The following is a 24,887-nucleotide window of genomic DNA, read 5'->3' as shown; positions in this document are numbered from 1 at the left end:
AGGTACCTATAGACTTCACCTACATACTGTATGGTATTTCGTTTCCTAAATTTTTGTTCAGACAGCAACTTTCCTGTCTATGATATGTAGACATTTTTGGTTATACCTGTGTAGATTTATTTCCAACAATTGTTTCTATTAATAAATGTGGGAGCAATAAACCAGTTTGTTACTGACCTGCCCCACCATTGTTTCCCAACATGGTCCTCGAGGAACATCTGCTGGATCAACATTAAAAGGAAGACCTGTGGAATTTTCTGAATATGATCCATTAACCAGATTTGCATACCACGCTGTCATGTTATACTGCACAATCTTTTCTTCTTGACGCTATGGAAAGTGAAAAGATTTGTAAACAAATGTAAAATATAAGGAAATATTAGTACTATTATAAAGCATAAGAATAACTAAACTATTTAAAGCTTGTAACATAAAACTTGTACCATAAGGTACTATGTATGAAAAAATGACCATCCTTCTGTACTGTACCTTTAGATTTATTTCATCCATTAGAGCAATCAGGAAGGTATACAGGTTGCCCAGGAATAAAGCAAATATACGTCCCAGTTGCCATCTTAATGCTATACGTGGGTGATAGTTTTCCAATCCACTGACCACATCGAACATTGTTGGGCAAAACATTCCTAGCAGAGACATGACTGTATTAACCTATCACAACAAGGAGCAGACACATAGAAATTAATTATAAATAGTCCTTACTAGATTAGTCTCTACATGTGACTAAAAATCACATCAGCTCTGCATGCTGAACAGGACTGGACTGGGACAAAAATAGGCCCGGGCATTTTGGACTGAGCAGCCCCAAGCCCAGGGAGCCTTTCCTTGGAGTCCAGTGGTGGAATGCCAGGGCCTGGTCGCAAGAGTGACCTTTGCGACCCAGGTAGTTCCGCCACTAGTGTCAGTAGGTTTTTATTTTTTTACAATTTTAGATTTTATTATTTTTTTTTAGGAGCACCATTTGGGGACTTTGGTGAGAAGGAAAGAAAGGAAGGAAATGAAGAGAGAAAGAGAGAGAAGACAGAGAAAGAGAGATAGAAAGCGAGAGAGAAATAAGGAGAGAGAGAGAGGAACGAGAGGGAAAGATAGAGAGAGGGAAAGAGAGGGGGAAGAGAGAGAGAGGGGGGAGAGGGAGGGAGGGGGGAGAGAGGGAGAGAGAGAAAGAAAGAAAGAAAGAAAGAAAGAAAAGACAGAGAGAGAGAGAAGGAAAGAAAAAAGAAGGGGAAGAGATGACACAGGACTGGCAGGGAGTGTGGGGGCGGGGCAGACACAGGAGGAGAGGGTGGGAGGAGGAGGGGCAGAACCAGCTTTTTCTCTCCCCTCCCATTTGTGGTGGGGGCGGGACTGTCAGCACTGGGCACAGTCTATCCTGACAGATACTTCGCTGCAGCTACAGGGAGGGGGGTACCCGGCGGCAGCGCTGTGGGGGATGAGAGGGGGTGGCCATGGGGGGGAGCATACAGGAGCCTGCAGTAGAAAGAGATAGGAGGGGCAACCAGGCAGTTCATAGAGGAACTGCCCCTCCTATCCAGGCAGCCCCGGCCCACCTGGCAAATGCCCAGTGTGCCTTATGGCCAGTCCAGGCTTGATGCTGAATATGAAATAATTTGCACTCAATACTTAAAAGGCATGGTAAACATTCTTGCCTGCACTTGTGTTTTTACCTGCATAAAATGGGTATTGATCATGTAATTTCAAGGTGTAATGTGTTTCCCTGTATGTATAGCATGTAGTACAGTAAATCTTTAAATTTCTGTATCCACAATTTTCTGTTTGTGTATAACTAGTTCAAGACATTGGACATGTAAAAAAAAAAAAAACCCATTATGGTACACAGGAAGTGCAATAACTGTCCAGTACTTCTACCCTGCTGCTGAGAACCCCCCTCCCACTCTCCAGCAATTCTTAGCTCTGTTTAATCAAAGCCAGAGCTGCTGTATACTTAGCGTAGCTCTGGCAGCTGCTGCTGTCAAAAAAGCTTTCTGTCTCATTCAGGGGCGGACTGACCATTTGGAAACTCGGGCAGTAGGGGGCCCCATGAGACGCCCCTGATACCTTTTTCATAGGCTTTTTTGAGTTTGGGCAAGGACACAGGGGCCCCTTGATCCTCTATTGCCCGGGGGCCCCATAAGTTGTCAGTCCGCCCCGGTCTCATTCTGTATCTAGGAATGGAAAGGATTGAACTTTGATTTGCAGATGATGTCACTTAAAGCAACCTGACAAGTAAAATAGTTTTTTTGTGTGTTGTAATTGTTTTGTTTTAAATAAAATACTCCTTTATTTAACCCCTGTAATCCCTTAGTTTCCTCCAATCAGCCCTAAATACCTCCTTATTATCCTCCTTTATGTTTTATGAACATTTGATAGACACTTGGACCCTGATTCACTATTGGGCGTGGGCGCATATTCGTGAGCGAACGCCAAATTTTCATGGGCGACCGTCTATTTTTTACCCTGCAACCAAATTCACTATTGACCAGAGCCCATAAGCAGACGCCCAATCTAATTCACAAAAAGACACACGCCCGAAATCAGACTCACAAAGCAGACTTGCTAAGAAGCACGTCTAACACCATGAAAAATCACTGCAGAGACATGTTCACTTAGAAATTTGCTTTGCCAAATATCAGGACTTCACTTTAAACAATATCTGCTATTTCCAAAAAAATTAAGAATGTGTTAAAAATCGTTTTTTTCAAGGAAATCGACACAGTAAAAATCTAGACGCCTGTGCAGTGTCTTTGGCAGATAGAACTGAGCATGTGCGAACACATTTTAGACGTCTGCCATGGGCGTTTGCTTTTTAGCCACTGACTAATAGTGAATCTTACTGTGGATTCCTCTGACAGCCGGCACTCGGTCGTGTCTATTGTGTTTAATAAACAGCACTCGGCATATCTTCATGTATTCTAATTAGATTTCCTTAGTTCTAGTGATTCTATTTTTGTTTCTTATCCTTTATAATTATTTCTGTAATGATTTTACTTATTTTGAAGGTCTAGATAATATTTATTTTGACAGCTGAATGTAAAAATAAAGGTCCGCAATAAAAAAAAAAAAAAAAAACAGCGTGGGTCCCCACTCTCATCCATACCAAGCCCTTCAGGTCTGGTATGGATATTAAGGGGGAACTCCACGCTGAAATTTAAAAAAAAAACAGCGTGGGTCCCCCTCAATATCCATACCAGACCTTTATCTGAGCATGCAGCCCGGCAGGTCAGGAAAGGGGGGTGGACGAGCGAGCGCCCCCCCCTCCTGAACCATACCAGGCCACATGCCCTCAACATGGGGGGGTGCTTTGGGGCAGGGGGGGCTCCCCCCCGAAGCACCTTGTCCCCATGTTGATGAGGACAAGGGCCTCTTCCCCACAACCCTGGCCGGTGGTGGTGGGGGTCTGCAGGCGGGGGGCTTATCAGAATCTGGAAGCCCCCTTTAACAAGGGGGCCCCCAGATCCCGCCCCCCCCCCCCCCCTAACGTGAATGATTCTGCGGTACACAGTCCGCAGACTCATTCACAAAAAAACTAAGTGTGGTGTAAAAAAAACACAGTACAGGGTCTTTGACAAGTCCTTTATATACAATGTTGCAACCTTTATACTGTCCCCCGAAGTAGATCCAACGTCAATCGCGGCGGCGGCGACCCGAAAAAAGGAAAAAAAAAAAAAGTTCAGCTCCCGTCCGAGGCTTCCAGCCTTGTGAAGAAAAGCCTAGCTGACATTTCTTATATAGGTATGGGGCGGGGCCAGCCGGGGACATCATCCCAGTGACCGCCCCATGTCACATGCTTGCTGTTCCCGGCTGGTCCCGCCCCATACCTATATAAGAAATGTCAGCTAGGCTTTTCTTCACAAGGCTGGAAGCTTCGGCGGGTCCCTGCCGCCGCGATTGACGTTGGATCTACTTCGGGGGACATTGTTTTAATAAAGGACTTGTCAAAGACCCTGTACTGTGTTTTTTTTACACCACACTTAGTTTTTTTGTGAATGAGTCTGCGGGACCGTGTACCGCAGAATCATTCACGTGGGGGGGGGCGGGATCTGGGGCCCCCCTTGTTAAAGGGGGCTTCCAGATTCTGATAAGCCCCCCGCCCGCAGACCCCCACAACCACCGGCCAGGGTTGTGGGGAAGAGGCCCTTGTCCTCACCAACATGGGGACAAGGTGCTTTGGGGGGAGCCCCCCTGCCCCAAAGCACCCCCCCCATGTTGAGGGCATGTGGCCTGGTATGGATCAGGAGGGGGGGGCGCTCGCTCACCCCCCCCCCTTTCCTGACCTGCCGGGCTGCATGCTCGGATAAGGGTCTGGTATGGATATTGAGGGGGACCCACGCTGTTTTTATTTTTAATTTCAGCATGGAGTTCCCCCTTAATATCCATACCAGACCCGAAGGGCTTGGTATGGATGAGAGGGGGGACCCCACGCCGGTTATTTAAAAAACAGTTGCTAATTCCCCGCAATACTTTGACATTCAACTGTCAGTGGGGAACTCCGCCGACAGCTGAAACATGAGCGCTGCATTGGTTTTCACTACTAAAACGCCGCATTAGTTGATAACATAACTCATGCGGATTTTAGAAGCGACAGCCATGTGTTAATGTTTCAGCTGTCAGCGGGGTTCCCCACTGACAGCTGAATGTAAAATAATTTCCTTTATAGCATAAATAATAAAAAAAAAAAAGCGTGGGGTCCCCCCTCCCATCCATACCAAGCCCTTCGGATCTGGTATGGATATTAAGGGGGAACTCCACGTCGAAATTAAAAAAAAAAACAGCGTGGGTCCCCCTCAATATCCATACCAGACCCTTATCCGAGCATGCAGCCCGGCAGGTCAGGAAAGGGGGGGGGGACGAGCGAGCTCCCCCCCCAAAGCACCTTGTCCCCATGTTGATGAGGACAAGGGCCTCTTCCCCACAACCCTGGCCGGTGGTTGTGGGGGTCTGCGGGCGGGGGGCTTATCAGAATCTGGAAGCCCCCTTTAACAAGGGGGCCCCCAGATTCCCCCCCCCCCCACGTGAATGAGTCTGCGGTACACGGTCCCGCAGACTCATTCACAAAAAAAAAAAGTGTGGTGTAAAAAAAACACAGTACAGGGTCTTTGACAAGTCCTTTATATACAATGTTGCAACCTTTATACTTTTTGATGTCAAATATAGAGATGAGCGAATCGAACATGGCGAAGTGGAATTCGTTTCGAAGATCAGAATTGTTACTCAGGGACACAGAATTGTTACTCAGGGACAGACACAGAATTGTTACTCAGGGACACAGAATTGTTACTCAGGGACACAGAATCGTTACTGAGGGACACAGAATCGTTACTGAGGGACACAGAATCGTTACTCAGGGACACAGAATTGTTACTTAGGGACACAGAATTGTTACTCAGGGACAGACACAGAATTGTTACTCAGGGACACAGAATTGTTACTCAGGGACACAGAATTGTTACTCAGGGACACAGAATCGTTACTGAGGGACACAGAATCTTTACTGAGGGACACAGAATTGTTACTCAGGGACACAGAATTGTTACTCAGGGACACAGAATTATTACTCAGGGACACAGAATCGTTACTGAGGGACACAGAATTGTTACTGAGGGACACAGAATTGTTACTCAGGGACACAGAATTGTTTCTCAGGGACACAGAATTGTTACTCAGGGACACAGAATTGTTACTGAGCGACACAGAATTGTTACTGAGGGACACAGAATCGTTACTGAGGGACACAGAATTGTTACTCAGGGACACAGAATCGTTACTCAGGGACACAGAATCGTTACTCAGGGACACAGAATTGTTACTCAGGGACACAGAATCGTTACTCAGGGACACAGAATCGTTGAATTAAAGAGTATGTCAGACAACACGCAGAGGAGTGGCAGAGGAGGCAATGTTTCAGGAGCGAGCAGACGTGGCAGCAGAGGAAGGGGTCGAGGCAGCACTAGTCGCAGCCAGAGGCCAGTGCTCCCGGTGTCATCCAGCGGTCGTGTCTCCACCGACAACCCTGCCGTCATCGATTGGTTGGCTCGGTCGTCTTCCTCTTCCCAGGTCACCTCTGACACCTACAGCCAACGGTCGGTGGGTACGTCAGACACAACCGTTAGTTGGCATGGCCCGGGAGCAAGCCCACTGAAATCACGTGTCCTCTACCTGCCCCTGTCCTTTGGTGTTCCCTCACCAAGCGAAGTATCGCATGCTGTGGGCTCAGCCCCACTGTACAGTGAGGAAGAGCTAACAGAGGGCGGTCAGGAACGGGGGGAGACATCCGCCTCTTCAGCAGCCAGGCGAAGAAGTACTGGCGAGGAGAGTGGCTCGGTAGCTGGTCTAGAGACAGGTCTGTCTCCTGACCCACACGCAGCCGAGGGGGCTAGTAGTGAGGTGGAGACCCTAATTGATGATGATGAGGCTGATCGCACTTGGCAGCCTCGTCGTCATCAGGCTATTGCTTCCGCATCATCAGGAGAAGAGGGTGCCAGCTTGCCAGCGAGCAAAACAGTCGGTGGGTTGCCCAGGAGGCAGCAGGGTCGCAGCAGTGTCAGTGGAGCCAAACGGCCACGGAGTAGAGCACCAGCTCCACTGCAGCCTACCACCACGGCCAGTAGTGGTGCCGGTGTGCACGGAGGAAGTAGCAGTCAGCCAGTGAGGAGTAGCGGGGGCAAAGTTTCCTACTCGACGGTGTGGCAATTTTTCGTCAAGCCGCCCGAGGAAGTAAACGTAGCCGTATGTCGACTATGTGGCCAGAAAGTCAAGCGTGGCCAGGGGGCCCATGTTGGAACTACAGCGTTGTGTCAGCATATGCAGCGTCGCCATTCGGTGGCCTGGGAAAACCGTGATAAAGATACGGCGGTTCTGCCTGCCCCAGCCCCCGCTCCATCACCCGCTCCGTTACTTGCTCCGTCACCCGACGTCAATCGCCCTCTATCAGCCAGTCAAGGCTCCAACACCTCTGCTGAGGGGAGTTGTCGCTCGTTGGCATCTTCCGCTCGTTCAGATGCTCCTTCTCCTGCTACTCCTCTTCACGGATTCCATCAGCAGTCTTTCTTGGAATACGTTTCCAAGAGACAACAGTTTGCGAGCACGCACCCGACGGTGCAGAAGCTGAACGTCCTCTTGTCCAAGTTGCTGGTGCTGCAGTCCCTCCCTTTCCAAGTGGTGGACTCAGCACCTTTCCGAGAAATGATGGCTTGTGCCGCGCCGCGGTGGAGAGTGCCAAGCCGGCATTTCTTCGCCAAAAAGGCAGTGCCAGCCCTGCATTCACATGTAGAAGAGATGGTGGGCCAGTCTTTGAGCATGTCGGTCTCTGCCAAAGTGCACGGCAGCGCCGACGTGTGGAGCTGCAACTACGGTCAGGGACAGTACATGTCATTTACGGCCCACTGGGTGAACGTGGTGCCGGCACAGCCGCACCAGCAACTTGGACAGGTCACGCTGCTTTTGCCTCCACGTTTGCACGTCCTTGGTCCAGCAAAGATGTCCGCCTCTACCACCTTTTCTTCCGCCGTGTCCTCAGCCGCCACCCCCGTGCCAAGTCCCATTACCCGACCGGCATATCACATGTGCAGGGCGCAATGGTGTCACGCTGTGCTGCACCTGGTATGCCTTGGCGAACGTAGTCACACAGGGGAGGAACTTCTGAGTGTAATGAACAGAGAAATCGACAGATGGCTGTCTCCGCGCAAACTGAAAATCGGAACCATGTTGACCGACAACGGAAAGAACATGGTGTCTGCTCTGCGTCAAGGAAGGTTGTGCCATGCGCCATGCATGGCTCACGTGTTCAATCTGGTTGTCAAGCGGTTCCTAAAATCCACCATCCCACTGCAAGACATCCTTAAAATGTCACGTAAACTTTGCATGCATTTCAGCCATTCCTACACCGCAAAGCACACCCTCCTTGAGCTGCAGCAGCAGAACGGAATTCCACAGCATCGCCTGTTCTGCGACGTTGCAACAAGGTGGAATTCAACCCTATATATGTTAGACCGCCTTTACGAACAGCGAAAGGCCATCACCGATTTCCTGATGTTACAAGCGGATAAAGGTACTCCCCTGTGTAACTTAGATGTCAGCCATTGGCAGCTCATGCGTGACACCTGCCGCTTGCTCAGGCCCTTTGAGGAGGCCACGCTATTCGTGAGTCGGCAGGACTATGGGATGAACGACGTCATTCCTCTGTTGCACGTCCTGGAACAAATGCTGTTAACAATGGCTGGTCAGGGTGCGGTAGACGTGGCGCACAGATCTCAACGCCACATGACCCCTGTGGGGGCAGGACAGGAAGAAGAGGAGGAGGTAGAGGAGGACATTGGTGCTCAGGAATTATTGAGTGAAATGGGTGGTTTTTCCACTCAGCGGACAGGAGTGGAGGAGCAGGAGCATCTGGTAGAGGAGGAGGAGGAGGAGACAGAGGACCCAGACTCACCGTGGCAGTATGCTGTGGAGATGGAGGCAGGGAGTCCCTCGCATTCCTTGGCACAAATGGCCCATAGCATGCTCGGTTGCTTGCGTAGCGACAGCCGAATAATAACCATCAGACAGAGGGATGACTTTTGGCTGTCCACCTTGTTGGACCCTCGCTACCGTTTAAAAATGGTGGCCTTTTTCACACCTGCTGAGAGGGAGGCCAAAATAACGTACTATAAAAACCACCTATGTAGTCAGTTGGTCTCTGCCTTTCTGCGCCAACGTCCATCCTCAGACACTGTGGGCCCTGTGCGCTCGCGTTCCGCTGCCATGGCAGCAGGGGAGGGGTGGGGTGGTAGGAGCAGTGGCAGCTCCACCAGCAGTGGCTGCCTCAGTCTGCAGTCGATGATGAGTAGCTTTCTTCACCAGCGCAGTGAGGAAACTACTAACCAGCCGCAGCAGCAGCAGCATCAGGTGGACCTGGAGCAGGACCTCAAACAACAGGCTTGGGCCTACTTGGACAGCACCCTGCCAACCGAGGTAGACAATCCCCTTGACTACTGGGCAACGAAACTTGACCTTTGGCCCCAACTAGCTGAATTTGCCCTTGAAAGGCTGTCATGCCCGGTCAGTAGCATGGCATCTGAGCGCGTGTTTAGTGCGGCAGGAGGTATTGTAACTCCGCGGAGGACACGACTGTCCACCCAAAGTGTGGAGAGACTCACGTTTGTGAAAATGAATCAGGCGTGGATTAGTCTGGATTTCAAACCACCAGTTCCTGACACAACTGACTAAATCCGCCATGAATCATGCCCCAAACATGTTATTATTTTTAACATAGGCCTCTGTATGGCCTTCAATTTAAGCTGCTTACGCTTCGCCACTCTGCCATGGGCCCCTGTACCGCCTCCTCTTGCTGCTGCCAGGTCCAGAGTGTGTCATGGGTCCCTGTACGGCCTCCCATTGCTGCTGTCTCCATCGCCACACTCTGCCATGTGCCACTTTCAGGTCTCCTCACACTGCTGGTGGGTTCCATTTTGTCATAGGGTGCTGGCAGATTACGGGCCTCCCATTGCTGCTGCCACGCCCGTAATCTGTCATGGGCCCCTGTACCACCTCCTCATGCTGCTGCCAGGTCCAGAGTGTGTCATGGGTCCCTGTACGGCCTCCCATTGCTGCTGTCTCCATCGCCACACTCTGCCATGTGCCACTTTCAGGTCTCCTCACACTGCTGGTGGGTTCCATTTTGTCATAGGGTGCTGGCAGATTACGGGCCTCCCATTGCTGCTGCCACGCCCGTAATCTGTCATGGGCCCCTGTACTGCCTCCTCATGCTGCTGCCAGGTCCAGAGTGTGTCATGGGTCCCTGTACGGCCTCCCATTGCTGCTGTCTCCATCGCCACACTCTGCCATGTGCCACTTTCTGGTCTCCTCACACTGCTGGTGGGTTCCATTTTGTCATAGGGTGCTGTATGGCCTCCCATTGCTGCTGCCAGGCCCGTAATCTGCCATGGGCCCCCGTACCGACTCCTCATGCTGCTGCCAGGTCCAGAGTGTGTCATGGGTCCCTGTACGGCCTCCCATTGCTGCTGTCAGGCCCGTAATCTGCCATGGGCCCCCGTACCGCCTCCTCATGCTGCTGCCAGGTCCAGAGTGTGTCATGGGTCCCTGTACGGCCTCCCATTGCTGCTGTCTCCATCGCCACACTCTGCCATGTGCCACTTTCAGGTCTCCTCACACTGCTGGTGGGTTCCATTTTGTCATAGGGTGCTGGCAGATTACGGGCCTCCCATTGCTGCTGCCAGGCCTGTAATCTGCCATGGGCCCCCGTACCGCCTCCTCATGCTGCTGCCAGGTCCAGAGTGTGTCATGGGTCCCTGTACGGCCTCCCATTGCTGCTGTCTCCATTGCCACACTCTGCCATGTGCCACTTTCAGGTCTCCTCACACTGCTGGTGGGTTCCATTTTGTCATAGGGTGCTGGCAGATTACGGGCCTCCCATTGCTGCTGCCAGGCCCGTAATCTGCCATGGGCCCCCGTACCGACTCCTCATGCTGCTGCCAGGCCCGTAATCTGTCATGGGCCCCTGTACCGCCTCCTCATGCTGCTGCCAGGTCCAGAGTCTGTCATGGGTCCCTGTACGGCCTCCCATTGCTGCTGTCTCTATCGCCACACTCTGCCATGTGCCACTTTCAGGTCTCCTCACACTGCTGGTGGGTTCCATTTTGTCATAGGGTGCTGTATGGCCTCCCATTGCTGCTGCCTCCACCGCCACACTGTGGCTCCACACTCTGGTTTTGGCCCTGTGACTGCCCAAATGAGTGAAGTGTGCGGTGATTCTAAGATCGACGGCACTCATCTGCATGTCATACTGACTGACATGATTATTTCTCTTCCCCAGCAGACTCCAAGGGCATTTCAATTAAAGGTACAGTGTTCTGCACTAATATAAAGGCTCTCTGAAGCCTAGAAACACCCTTTTTATAAGTTAAATTCGCAGCGAATATATTCGACTCGAATCGAATTTATTCCACGAATTCGCCGAATCAGCCGAATCGAATTTTTGAATAATTCGCTCATCTCTAGTCAAATATAATAGCGCAGCTCTCTGCAGGGACAGAAGTAATTACTTTGCTATTATATTTGCCAGCCGTAGACGGGGCGAAAATCGAACAATTTTTTTACCATTGGTGGTAACGTGGGCCCATTGAACAACCGATTTTTTTTTTTTTTTTAAACAGTCAGTTTTCGCCCCATCTATGGCCTGCATTTTTCTTTTTCTTCTTTTTCTTATTCTTTTTTTTTATTCTTCTTTTTCATTTTCTTCTTATTTTTCTTGCAGGTCGTGGCTCATGTGCAGATTTTTTATCTGTTAAAAGATCAGCCAATTTGCAGCTAAAATCGGCCGATCTGCAAAATCGGCCAATTTTTATCCAAATTTACCAATTAAAAAAAGTTGCAAAATCCCCAAAAATGGCTGGCCAATTAACCCACTAACGGCCCGAAAATCAGCCGATTTTTTTTGCGGACGATTTTAGACCCATCTAAAGCAGGCCATAGATGGGTCTAAAATCGACCGATTTTTCTGCCGAAAAAAAATCGAACGATTTTCGGGCCGTTAGTGGGTTAATTGGTCAGCCGTTTTTCGGGATTTTGGCACTTTTTTTATCAGTAAATTTGGAACAAAAAATTTCCAACTTTACTGGTAAACAAAATATGCTAAAATCCCAAAAAATGGCCGACCAATTATCCCACTAACGGAAGAGGCCCTTGTCCCCATTAGCATGGGGACAAGGTGCTTTGGGGGGAGCCCCCCTACCCAAAAGCACCCCCCCATGTTGAGGGCATGTGGCCTGGTATGGTTCAGGAGGGGGGCGCTCGCTCGTCCCCCCCCCTTTCCTGACCTACCGGGCTGCATGCTCAGATAAGGGTCTGGTATGGATTTTGGGGGGATCCCCAAGCTGTTTTTTTTTAATTTCAGCGTGGAGTTCCCCCTTAATATCCATACCAGATCCGAAGGGCTTGGTACGGATGGGAGGGGGGACCCCACGCTTTTTTTTTTTTTTTACATTCAGCTGTCAGTGGGGAACCCCGCTGACAGTTGAAACATTAACACATGGTTGAGCTCCTACAATCCCGCATGAGTTATGTTATCAACTCATGCAGCATTTTAGTAGCGAAAACCAATGCAGCGCTCATGTTTCAGCTGCCGGCGGAGTTCCCCACTGACAGTTGATGTAAAAGTATTGCAGGGAATTATAAACAATTTGTAAAAAACCCGGCGTGGGGTCCCCCCTCCCATCCATACTAAGCCCTTCGGGTCTCGTATGGATGTTAAGGGGTAACTCCACGCTGAAATTAAATAAAAAACAGCATGGGGTACCCCCCAAAATCCATAACAGATACTTATCCGAGCATGCAGCCGAGCAGGTCAGAAAAGGGGGGGGGCCGAGCGAGCGCCTCCCCCCCCCCTGAACCATACCAGGCCACATGCCCATACCAAATTATTCAAACATTTGTAAACAGACCAATTAACTGAAATGGTTTGACATTTGTACCCCAAATATGACGTTCCCTGAGGCGTTGGTAAACCGAGGTACGCCTGTATTAGTATTGCAATCCTTTGTATTGGGATACATAGAATCAACATACATCTGAATTGGCAGCATAGCACAACATTTGTGTCACATTGGAGATATCTGGCTAGTTACACTGACCTTGCCCAGGGACCTAGGATTGATTCACAACACAGAAATACAGGCTGGGTTAGCAATGTAGCTCTGTGGATTAGTGGTTAGCACTACTGCCTCACAACTCTAGGGTTGTCGGTTTGAATCCCAACCCCAGTGAGGAAGTAGCATGATCTCCGTGTGTGGCTGTCTTCAAATAGATGTTCTGGCAACGTCTTTGCTTTCTGTCTAAATGATCGCTAAAATGTGAATTAGAATGAGGCCTTGTCTGTTGAAACACCTTCAAAGCTGCACCTTATGTGAATGTCATACAATGGGATAAGGTAAGGGCCTGGAGCACTAATAGATTTGATAATGATGGTTTACACTCCATCCACTTTTGTGAAGGATTTGGCAAGCAAAGAGCTGACAGAGAGAGAGAAGAGCGAGCCAGTGAGACGAAGAAGAGTGAGCGAGAGATACATACTGAAGAGTGATAAAGAGAGACATACAGAAGAGTGAGCGAGAGAGAAGAGCGAGCCAGTGAGACAAAAAAGAGTGAGCGAGAGATACATACTGAAGAGTGATAAAGAGAGACATACAGAAGAGAGAGAAGAGCGAGCCAGTGAGATGAAGAAGAGTGAGCGAGAGATACATACTAAAGATTGATAAAGAGAAACATTCAGAAGAGTGAGCGAGAGAGAAGAGCGAGCCAGTGAGGCAAAGAAGAGTGAGCGAGAGATACATACTGAAGAGTGATAAAGAGAGACATTCAGAAGAGTGAGCGAGAGAGAAGAGCGAGCCAGTGAGGCAAAAAAGAGTGAGTGAGAGATACATACTGAAGAGTGATAAAGAGAGACATACAGAAGAGTGAGCGAGAGAGAAGAGCGAGCCAGTGAGACGAAGAAGAGTGAGCGAGAGATACATACTGAAGAGTGATAAAGAGAGACATACAGAAGAGTGAGCGAGAGAGAAAAGACTTGGTTGGTGAATCCACACATCAAACTTGTCACAAATACTGGCATGGATTTTTCCACCAAATACAAAGCAGACCCTTATCCCAGCAGGCAGGTACCGCATGCCTTCAAAGATTTATTTCCTTTGTTGATTTACCAGCTTCGTTCACACTATATGCAATTGAAAATTACTCTTAAAGTTGCCAATTTTACTGTGTTTTCTAGAGAATTACTAACTAGTTGTGTTTTCAATTGTGTGTAGCATTGCGATTTCTATTTGAGTCTAGATGTTAAATTGCTAATAAATGGCCACAATTTTCAAATACCTTTGAACTCTCGCTGCAACAAATGGCATATGTTAATACACTCACATTCACATTCATTATATCCAATATCAGGTACGATGTCAATTCACAAATCGCACCTGAAATTGCACACCCTGGATGTGACTTGTCATGCGATTGGCATGGCCAGCAGCTTTCCCTTTGCATGGCAAATTGCACACAATGTTACTGGGGGCTAACACCACTGTCACATCTAATCCTATGCGGCAATTGCCCAACTTACAGTGAAGTTGCACGAGTTCACAATCCAATTGGATGTGAACAGAGCCTACAGTGGCCAATAGGGTGCGACTTGGTCTACGATTTGCAAGTCGCCTGTAATGCCAATTGCATGGCAATCGCAAACAATGTTACTGGGGGCTACCCGGTCACATTAAAGCAGATTTCTAAGTGGTGTTATTGACACCACAGTCACATCATGTGACTTGCATAGAAGTTGCATGATTTCAAAGTCGGGGTACATGGTGATTTCAAGTGCAATTTGCAAGACATTCGACACCGATCTCTCAGCAAATTGCATGAAAAGTAGTGTATTCATTACTCTATTATTACTTGCGGCTCCGACCAAGTTTGAACCACAACAATATGAACGCTCCAATAGCGTGTACATTGAGTGGGACTTGGCATGTGATTTGCACAACATGCAAGCTGTAAATCGTCTGCAAAGTCGCACCCTATTGTCTGCTATTAGAGCGACCACATGGGTGCGTTTCAAACACTGATTTCTATAGTAGTACATGTACTACTTTAGTGGCAATTTGCATAGAGATCTGTGTCAGATGTCTTGAAAATTGCATTGAAATGGTCAACTTTACTGTAAGTCGCATGATTTGTAAATCAGCTTTGCTCAGAGTGTAATGTTTGGTGATGTTTGATTTCTGGAGTGTTTTACCAATTGATGGGAAATTCACCATACTAGTCAAATCGATTTGTCATTTTCAGTATTGCATACAAGATGTGGTCATGTGACTGTCTTACCTCATGCGAGAATCTGGAGGGAATTGTGACCATAGTAGCAATAAAGGTTCCAATTGGGGTTCCCTTTCACATCCCTGCTCAATGTTCTGTTGTATGCTGCACACGTACATTTCACTGTATATATCTTTCTGATTTGTGGGGCCTGTATACCAAGGGTTAATGCAGGTAGGAAGCGGATTCATCAGGTGAAAACACTTTCACTGACCAAATTAAGGTCAGTGGTGGGTGTGGCTTCATTGGGTGTGGGGCCTTGTTTGGCGTGCTCCAAATACAACCTAGCTTATATAAAGACGTGCAGTAGTGAGTGATTTGGCCTGTTACTAGGCCGGGTGGTTTTTGACTAAGTCCTTGCTTGTAGTGGTTTGGGGGAAGAAGAGATTTTGTGCTGAATTGCCCCAGACACCACTCAGGCTGTGTTTGGAAGTGGGCTGGAAATGTTTGCATATTTTTGGCCTTGTAAAGTGTGTTTGTGTGTTATTGCACAATGATTGTTTTTTCTCTTTGCATTGAAAGCCTCACACATGTCAATCGTTTTGTTTAAAATCTGCTCTTGTTTTAATTTTGCTTGCTTATTTAGACTCCAATGCATTTTTCTGACAAACCTGCTGACAAATGTATGTGTAGGGGATTTGTAGAGGTGGGAGGGGTTTTTTTTTCACATGCTTTGTTTTCTTGATATTTTGATCTGTAGACTTTTTTTGTGAATGGATCTTTATACTAAATGATTGTGTAAGTAAATCCTATGTGCACGAAAATGTTACTTGATTCATCTTCCCCTTTGTTTCCTGCTATAACCTGAGCACGCACAGTTCATTAGAAGTATTTTTAGATTGTAAGCTCTTATGAGCAGGAGTGTTTTATTTTTGCCACATCAATCCTATTTTTGTGACTCACCAAGATATTGACTGTACCTACTTGTTCCTGCTGACCAAATAAATGAAGATATATTTGATCAATAAATGTTTGACCGATGTTTTTGTGTTTATTTTATGTTCAATATATGAACAACCTTAATAGTTACTTTGTATACTTATATAATCTGCTCAAATGTAGCTTGTAAGAGCGTGAATATGCAAGTGTGTGCAAACTGGCTTTTTCAAAACCAAAAAAAAAAAAAAAACCCGCTTGCACCACAATATTATGTACTAATGAATATGTCACATTCACTGTGCAGCCAGCTGCAGGTTTTCTACAATTCGATTTATAGTAATAAAATAGTCCACACTTTGTTGATTTTTGGCCTTTGGCAACAAATATATATTAGCCAAGGTTAAAAAAACAAATCAATAAGAAACACATATTCGCGAAAGCTATCATAGCCGCGCATGAAAATGCGCGATAGCTCACAAATAAGCACCAAACAGGCGTCCCCATGGTGCATGAACGGCTATCCTCCTGGAAGTCCGTCATCACATGCGCGCGCACCCGGAAGTGGTTGTGGGGAGTGTAAGTGGATGAGAAGTGGTTGGAGGTTTTGTGTTGGTTGAAAATTTTGATAACTTTATTGGCATTTGGACATGGCGAGAGCACAGTTCTCAACTGAGGAGATGATCCTTATATGTAAAGTGAGTGTGGCCATTGCAAATATGTTTATAACATGTGAGGGACAGGTAATTGCAATTTTTTGGGTGGGGCCTAGCAGAATCTCACTTGGTGCACATGCTACTTATCTGTACATTAGCTCCTGGGTATTGATGGGTCAATGATATTAACCACTTGCCTGCTGGGTACTCATACCCCCTTCCTGTCCTGGCCAATTTTCATCTTTCTGCACTGTTACCCTTTGAATGACAATTGTGCGGTCATGCCACATTGTACCCATCTTAAATTTAGATCAGTTTTTTCAGACAAATAGAGATTTCTTTGGGTGGTATTGACTTGCTGCTGTGTGTTTTTACTTTTTGCTCCATTAACAACAAAATAGCTCATAATGAATAACAGTCTGTTTATATTATAACATTTGGTAAACTGGTAATTTAGCGTTGATGAGGCAGCATTGGTGGGTGGCACTGCTGGCTACAGGTGGGCGGAACTGTTGGGTGGCACTGGTGGGCACTGATCATCGGTGCTGACCCCTGCTCTGATAACTGCTGGTTCTCGGCAGTACTTTCCACACATTCTGACAGCGTGATGAAAGTGCAGCCAAGACCCGGCAAATGCATTTCCCGGTGATCAGCGTGTCATTGGACATGGCTGATCACATGGTAAAAAGCCGCTGTGATTGGCCTTTTACCACATCACGTGATCAGCTGTGTCCTTAGGACACAGCAATCACGGAGAGCACGTTCTGCCAGGATCTCATATGACATCCTCCCAGAGCTGCCTGGATGTAGTGTAGCATTATTCGGCTATCTGCGGTCGCCAAATAGGTAACCAGCTAGGCCTTCATGGCTAATCTTTGAATATCTGGACATGTATACTGCGTATAATGCATTACATTCTACAATGTGTTGGTATACATGGTATTACAGTGTGCAATGCGTTGCTGGATTCTGCATGACAGTGGACAGCGCATCACAGTGTGCAATGCGTAGCTCCAGCCTGCATGACAGTGTACAGTGCATTACAGTCTACAATGTGTGGGTGTACACGGTATCACAGTGTGCAATGCGTTGCTCCATCCTGCATGACAGTGTACAGTGCATTAGTCTACAATGTGTGGGTGTACACGGTATCACAATGTGCAATGCGTAGCTCTATCCTGCAAGATAGTGTACAGTGCATTACAGTCTACAATGTGTGGGTGTACACGGTATCACAATGTGCAATGCGTAGCTCTATCCTGCATGATAGTGTACAGTGCATTACAGTCTACAATCTGTGGGTGTACACAGTATTACATTGTACAGTGTATTACAGTGTGCAATGCGTTGTACACTGCAGTGTGCACTAAAGCATTTTACACTCATGCACTGTACACACTAACGCATTTGACATTTCTAGTGTGCAATGCGTTAGTGTGCAATGCCTTCGACAGTACAATGCATTTGCAGTATTGGTGTATGTTTATTAAGCACAGATAATTAATCTGATTTTAGTTATCAAGGAGAAGTCTTCTCTGTCCCCCTGTTTATGAGGTGGAGGACAATTGTTTTCCGAAGAAGAGAGGAGACATTTTTTCAAGGAGATCTGTATAGATTTCCAGAGATATGTGTAGATGGTTGAGGGGCTGCATGTGATCGCCGGAGATAATTGTGATTAACGATCACCTGAGTTAAACCAGTGAATGAAAAGTGTAAAAAAACATGGATTGAAAATAATCTGCACTGACCACTGTGCTTTGTCAAGCCACATATTGGCACATTCTGGTTTCACACAGATGTGATGTGAAATTTGCAGTGTTTTCTGTGCAAGCGCTGCACCGCATCACAACCGCAACCCCTTCATGCCACCTGCTGCGGCATTCTAGGTGAAGTTACCAACACACCAAAATTGGTACACAAAGCGTATTGCGATTTGCCAAATTGGATCGCATGCCTATTCACACCCATGTGCATACCCTGAAAAAGGGTCCTGCACATTTTTGGCCCGGATGCGGTGCAATTTGAGGTGTGCAAAATGTTTGTCTCTAATTGCAACGCACACAAATTGCATGTGATTTGCCCAGGAGTGCGGTGTTAGATCACAATGCATGTATGTGAAGCCAGAATAAAAGTATGTGTATTTTGTCTACTTTTATTTGCGCATGTTAACATTATGGAAGTGCATTTTTCTTCTGTTTAACATGCTATAGAAATGGAACATGCATTTGGATGTAGTGTTTTTGTATGTGCATTTTGGAAGTATTCTAAACACACATTGACCCTAGGGCCACTCCATATCTTAAGCCGCGTTTGTCAGAAATGCTGTACAGTACATTTAAAGTGGATTTACACTCCACCTATCAAAAAATAATAGTCATCAGCTACAAAAACGGTAGCTGCTGACTTTTAAAAAGCAGCCGCTTACCACAGAGCAGCCAAAATCATTCATTTAGCTGCTCCCATGCCAGCATTCCTTGGCCCCTCTCTCCTGTCCATTGCTCCCCGAACAAGCACCTTGTTTTGGTGTGATCCCAAGAACACTCCTTCATGAGCCACGTAGACCAGAGAGGCAAGCTTTTCAAACACATCATGAAATCAGGATGGGGCTCCACTTCAAGTAAGCATTAGTGTGCCTGGGGGAGGGGGGGACCTTGGGCCTTTCCAAACACAGTAGATGCTCCAAGAATGTTTCCTTGAACTCTTGAAATGGTTAAAAAGGAAAGACACTCTAGATAGCCTGCACTGAGAATTGACTGTCATGATGACGTGTCAATGATTATTTGCTCTCATTTTTCAGGAGTGGTACTGCTTGCGGTTGAAGCTGGTAGAAATCCACCATCACGTCCTCCACTCACCTTCACTTGTGGCCAGTGGATATTTTGTGGCCCCAGGCAAGAACTGGCATCGAGTACCTTCATAATGACCCTGGCATGCCAGAGGTGGTTTGGAAGCAGCACAGCAATTTGACCATCCCTTTCCTCTGTGTTGGTTTTAGGGGTGCAGAATTGCTTCTCGTTCGTGAACGGACTGTCGCCGGATATCAGAGTCCCCATATTTTCAAGATATGTTTTAGCCATGTTGGCTTATTTTTATGTTGAGTCAATTAAAGACTATTTTTTGTTACCTTAAAAAAGTGTCAGATCCTCTTGATTGTATTCCCGAGACTTCAGATGGCCAGATAACATGCAATCTGAGGAAAAGTCAGTGCAATGTCCTCCACAAGTAGCTAAAGTCTGTCATAGGAGGACCTACCAGAACAATGCATTCATTTGGAGTGGGCCAGGCCCATACAGTACATCATGGAGGCTTGCTATGAAGGAACATTCACGTTTGGATACTTGAGCTCATGTGGTTTGTTTCCAAATATTTCTGCCCATTGCAGCGTATTGACTATTGCAGCTCAATAAAGATCAGGCATACAGAAAAGTGTACCTTGTCCATAGAATAGCCACTAGGAGGTCCTATCTGGGCACACAGATCTGGCCTATGCATAATTGTGGAAAATGCCAATTCGGTCTGCTTTATAATATGAAGGGGTCAGTTCACGCTTGCTTCAGGGGAAACATTACAACGAATTTTGTTATTTTTCATAGGAAAACGTGGCCGATCCCTAGATGCATTGAGGTACATAGCAGAGGTTCAAGATACTCCATAGAAGAACTTATTGTTCTTCCTAACTATACAGGTGGCACAGACACAAGCATATACACCCAGGGCCACTGTTAGATATCACGGGGCCCCATACAGCATACCTGACAGGCCCCCACCACCAGAGAAAATATCCAAATTATATATATGGTAAAAATACACATTTTCTTCATGGACACAATCACAAACAAATTCCTGTTCAATCCAAATGATAAAACTGTACTGAGTTAATAAATCAAACGTTGTGTAATTGAGGGCTCATTCACATGGGTGCTGTGGCCTGTAGAGTGTGAATCAGTGTTTGATTTTTGTGGCTGTCGCCATTAGCATGCAACCTATGTTACACTATGTGAATACTGCAGATCCTAATTTGACAAGCATATGGTTGCAATTGTACAGCCCTGAACACAGACAGTGAGCATTCAGGGCCACTTCCCCACGCCTTCACACTTGTCAGATTAAAACCTGTGTTCATACAGCTGCTGCGTCCCCATAGCCCATAGTGTAACAGGTGGCTCTAGCCACATAAACAACCCACTCATTCATGCTGTACAGGCCAGAGGACCTGTGTGAATGTGGCATTTTGTGTTTGTTATATTTATTTTTTCCCAAAGCCCATTGAATTCAATGGGCTGCTTAACATGTGGAAACATGCCACAATACTGCAGGCATGTTATTTTCCAAGTGTGTTGCACCTAGCCGCACAGTAGTGTGGTGCCATGCGTTTTTGTGGCTGTGAATGGGGCTGTTTTTAATAGACGTGTGTAGGAGCAATAACGTTTGATCATGGTACCTGCACACATCTACAGAGGGCATTGCATTTCTTTGCTGTGCTGGAAAATGTGTGTTCTTGCATGCGTTTCTGCACCACCAATGGTGTGAACAAGTCCTAAGGGCCAGTTCACACTATAGAAACAGTCTAGATGTGTTCCTGATGGGTTTTTTTCATGCCCTTTTGGCATGCATGTTTAGTGTGTTCCAGTACATTTTGGATGCGTTTTGGACACGTTGACATTGCATTTTTGTATCCCTTCCACTTATTTTTTTCTATTTTCTTTGTATTCAATGTAGTTAGGGACATTTGCGCTTTAGTACATTCAAGGACGTTTCAATGTGTTCCAGTACAGTTCTGTGCAGAAACAATGCAACGTGGTCAACTTTGTTTACAGCACCTGCAATGCATTGAAAATGCAAGCGCTGATGTGAACTATGACATTGACAACCATATAACCTTCTTTCTGTGCGTTTGTGATGCCAAAAAAGCAACTGAAACACATGTAGTGTGAACTGGCCCTAAAGGTTATTAGAGGTCAGGGAACGGGACTGACCAGGAATTGTGAATTCAATCAGACTAGTGGTGAGATACAATCAGCAATTGTATAATAATGTGAGATCTGAGCTGTAGCTGATAGAAAATGAGACACATTCACTTGATCAGTAAATAGATAGTTAAAGAGTGGGGCGGTGATCCACAGATTTGCATATGGGACAGGTGATGATGGGGTGGGGGAGGGGGTCAAGTTGTATAAGGAGACAGATTTAAAAGAGAAAAAAGTTACAATGAAATATACACGGCATGAAACTTGCACATTTCCTAATTGGCAGAACAGTACGCAGGTAACATTCATCCACTTTCTAGTCATTAGGCAAAATCATAATTGATTGATCAATATTCCTGGCACTGACACAACCCAGAAAATTGATCTCCATTTTTTGGGATGTAGCCAAGACTGGGATTAGAACCCATGACCCAAGTGCTGTAAGTTCTGAGCTCTAACCACTAAACCACTGTGGGAGACACAGTTTGAGTTATAATGTAGAATAGTTACATTGTTTAAAAATGATAAAGCGAGCGCTGGTCAAATGATATAGACTAGTAAAATGGTATTACACAAGATAAATATAACCACGAACAGTAGTGCATGAACTCGTGAAAGGTCATCCACCCCTGTGACAGTGTACTACACTATTAAGCACCTTTCTGGCTCCTGTGGCTGAGCTAATTCCTCCCCAGGACCATTTGGGCACCCACCCTGATGGATGGATGGAGCTGGATGACTAACCCATAGCTGCCAGCATACCGCTGCACCCCCAGATGTGTGATGTGTATAACCCATGCACATTAATACTTTTGTTCTGGTGAGTGTAGACCAGTCCCAAGGGTGGTTTACCTTTCACGAGTTCATGCACTACTGTCCGTCACGGAGAGACCACACGTGCCATTCATAGGCACTCTCTGAGTTGGTACTCTCACACGAAGGACATTCCATTATTCAGGAATGATTATATGAACTTATTTTAGCACGATTTACCAGTTTACATCATTATTGCAATTCTTTGCACTTTTTGGTTTTTACATGCGTTCATTATTGATCACATGCATTTATAGCATTGCACTTGTCTTTAACATAGAATGGTTATGTGATTAAAGAGAATGAAGATATATAATTATATTGGGAAATTAGAAGTATATAAATTATTTGAGATATAAGTGTGAAAATGTTTAACATTTGAAAATAGAATGTATGACATTCATTAGTAAATGCATTACTTTCCTGATCATTTTGGAGAAACAGCAAAAAAAAAAAAAAAAATAGAAAATTCTAATACAGGTGTACTATTTATTACATTCTAAGAATTCTCTTTTGCTATCAGAAAAAAACGCCAATGTTAATAAAGCCTGTGCTTGTGCACCATCTAGCGAATATATTTGGTATTGCACCTAAAAATGTGCCAGACGGGATACCACATTTACTAATGGCAAAGTAGACGCTCGTTAATGGGCTTGCTAGACGCTGCTCAGACGACTGATTGATTGACCTGAGTCTGCCTGAATGGTCAGACTCTGCTGGTAGACTCACATCTTAGTGAATCAGGGCCTTGATGTTTATTTATTTATTTTGCACAGCATACTTTTCTTATATTTATATACAGTATATACTGTTTATACACTATATTGCCAAAAGTATTGGGACATCCCTCCAAATCATTGGATTCAGGTGTTCCAATCACCTCCATGGCCATAGGTGTATAAAATCAAGCACCTAAGCATGCAGACTGCTTCTACAAACATTTGTGAAAGAATGGGTCACTCTCAGGAGCTCAGTGAATTCAGGCATGGTATCGCGATAGGTTGCCATCTGTGCAATAAGTCCATCCGTGAAATTTCCTTGCTACGAGTCAATAGCTAAAGACCTCCAAACTTCATGTGGCCTTTAGATTAGCATAACAGTTCGTAGAGAGCTACATGGAATGGGTTTCCATGGCCGAGCAGCTACATCCAAGCCTTACATCACCAAGTGCAATGCAAAGCGTTGGATGCAGTGGTGTAAAGCACACTGCCAGTGGACTCTGAAGTAGTGGAGACGTGTTTTCTGGAGTGATGGATCACACTTCTCTATCTGATGGACGTGTCTGGGTTTGGTGGTTGCAGGGAGAGTGGTACTTGCCTGACTGCATTGTGCCAAGTGTAAAGTTTGGTGGAGGGGGGATTATGGTGTGAGGTTGTTTTTTGTTATTACTACAAGGCAAGGCAAGCAAAAGACTCAAATACCTCTACTAGTTTTGGTAGCAAACTGCACCACAATACACAGTGCCTGTACATCTCTGCATTGCGGTATGTTAAAGCACAGGTGTACTTGTATAAGCTTTATATCTGTATCAGGGTGCCATACAGTCTTATTTCAAACTTTTAAAGTAGTATGTGAATTACAAATACTAACCTCATTCCTTTCCCACCATCCATAATTTTCATAGCCTTCCAGAGCAAATTGCTGGGATCTTCGAACAACAAAGTAAATGAGATACCCACTGCCTGCAAGTGTGCACATAACAAGGAAGTTGGCAAGAACTCGAAGAAAGCGGACTAAATGAATGTTCTCCTCTTTCCTGTTTTCTTGTTCTTCTAAAATTGATTCCTGTCATTTTAAATTGACAACAAAATCAGAATGATTAAAACCAGTAAAAGAATGTATAAACTTGTCTTCTATACTGAATGTGGTATATGTCTATTGACTTTACTTTACCTAGGTATACCAATGGTGCTAATGAACAGTAAGGACTCAGGAGGCAAATTTCCACCCCAACCATTCAGGGCCTATCCACTTTCCCTTACTCCAGTTTTGCATTTCAAACCACCAACAGTAACAAGCCTAGGCTGAGTAATATATTTTCATCTGCAACCAATTAGATTATTCCTCTCTTTCAGTGGTATAGAAAATAACAGTCCTTTTTTAATCACTTCAAATCTTTGCTTTAGAAGCTGGTGTAAAAATGAAGCTTCACGAAACAAAATGCTTATACAAAACAAGTAGTATGGCAGAAAAAGTATTACTACAGTAAGCCACAGTGATAGGGTGTGACAGTCAATTTTCCTTTAACTTGTTTAGGACACTGGACATGATACTGAAAGGATCAATTTTCTTTATCCCCTCCATTTTGTTGATGTACGCCATTTTAAGTATTAAGTTAGGTTTTTGCAGATATATTGGAAGTTTAATGAAACTGTTTCAGCTTGCTCAAGGATGTATAAACAACGATAAGATGTCCCTGAGCTTTCTGTGTCCAGCCGATTCTCAGAAAGCTAGCAAAAACAGTTTATACCAAGAAATGTATATGTCATTTTTCATGTAGTCAGCTCATGATGGAAAGTTACAAATTGCAGTTTTGAAACTCGCTACCCCCCTCCCTTTTTAATTCTGTTCTGTACTCTATATAACCTTAGTAATGTCTAATAAACTTTGAACATCTTTGAACATAAGCTGCCGTTATTCCGTGTTCATAGGGTGTTTCCAGAATTCTGCTGATAACCAGGAATCTCTCCACAGAGATACACATGCCCAAAAA

The 24,887-nt window shown here is 45.8% G+C and overlaps 1 protein-coding gene across 1 annotated transcript in view; it reads right to left on the bottom strand.

The window, feature by feature from the left end:
• LOC149451071 (transmembrane channel-like protein 1) overlaps positions 1-24,887 on the bottom strand; it is a 115,286-nt gene that overhangs the window by 57,837 nt on the left and 32,562 nt on the right. Inside the window, exons 13-15 of the mRNA XM_089691035.1 lie at positions 23,765-23,959; positions 490-669; positions 178-330 (exon numbers count right to left, since the gene is read on the bottom strand). Coding sequence (XP_089547161.1) covers positions 178-330; positions 490-669; positions 23,765-23,959 — 528 coding nt within the window. The remainder of the gene's footprint in view (positions 1-177; positions 331-489; positions 670-23,764; positions 23,960-24,887) is intronic.

Source organism: Staurois parvus, unplaced genomic scaffold (assembly GCF_062004578.1).
Source record: "Staurois parvus isolate SC_StPar_1 unplaced genomic scaffold, SC_StPar_1.0 ptg000549l, whole genome shotgun sequence".
Taxonomy (NCBI): Eukaryota; Metazoa; Chordata; class Amphibia; order Anura; family Ranidae; genus Staurois; species Staurois parvus.
This window is presented reverse-complemented; position numbering and strand designations above follow the sequence as displayed.